Source organism: Egretta garzetta, unplaced genomic scaffold (assembly GCF_000687185.1).
Source record: "Egretta garzetta isolate BGI_Z169 unplaced genomic scaffold, ASM68718v1 scaffold337, whole genome shotgun sequence".
Lineage (NCBI taxonomy): Eukaryota > Metazoa > Chordata > Aves > Pelecaniformes > Ardeidae > Egretta > Egretta garzetta.
The window spans coordinates 41,818-42,083 of record NW_009260181.1 but is presented as its reverse complement, the minus strand read 5'-3'; the positions used below and the strand labels follow the sequence as shown (position 1 = coordinate 42,083).

General features: G+C 64.7%; 1 protein-coding gene across 1 annotated transcript in view; it reads right to left on the bottom strand.

Moving 5' to 3' along the window:
• RAP1GAP2 (RAP1 GTPase activating protein 2) overlaps nt 1-266 on the bottom strand; it is a gene marked incomplete at its 5' end in the record, with an annotated part of 17,052 nt that overhangs the window by 10,231 nt on the left and 6,555 nt on the right. The window contains one exon of the mRNA XM_035897244.1: nt 68-226. Coding sequence (XP_035753137.1) covers nt 68-226 — 159 coding nt within the window. The remainder of the gene's footprint in view (nt 1-67; nt 227-266) is intronic.

Sequence of the window (266 nt, the reverse complement as noted above, 5' to 3'; positions counted from 1 at the left end):
CCCCTCCACCCATCCACACCTTCCGCTAAAAGGTGCTTTGCCAGCAGTGGCTGCATTTTAGATCTGCCGTTGGCAAGGGACGGGGGTTTACCTTGAAGGACTCCAGAAAGCCCCCGTGACCCCCGTTCTCCAGCTTGTCCTCCTCGGGCCCCAGCCCCAGCATGGCCTGCGTGTGCCCATGGAGCTCATCGTGAAGGTTGTCCAACAAGGCGGCCCGCGTCCGGTCCTGCGGGACGAGAACGGGCTCAGCCCCGAGGGGGGGCAGC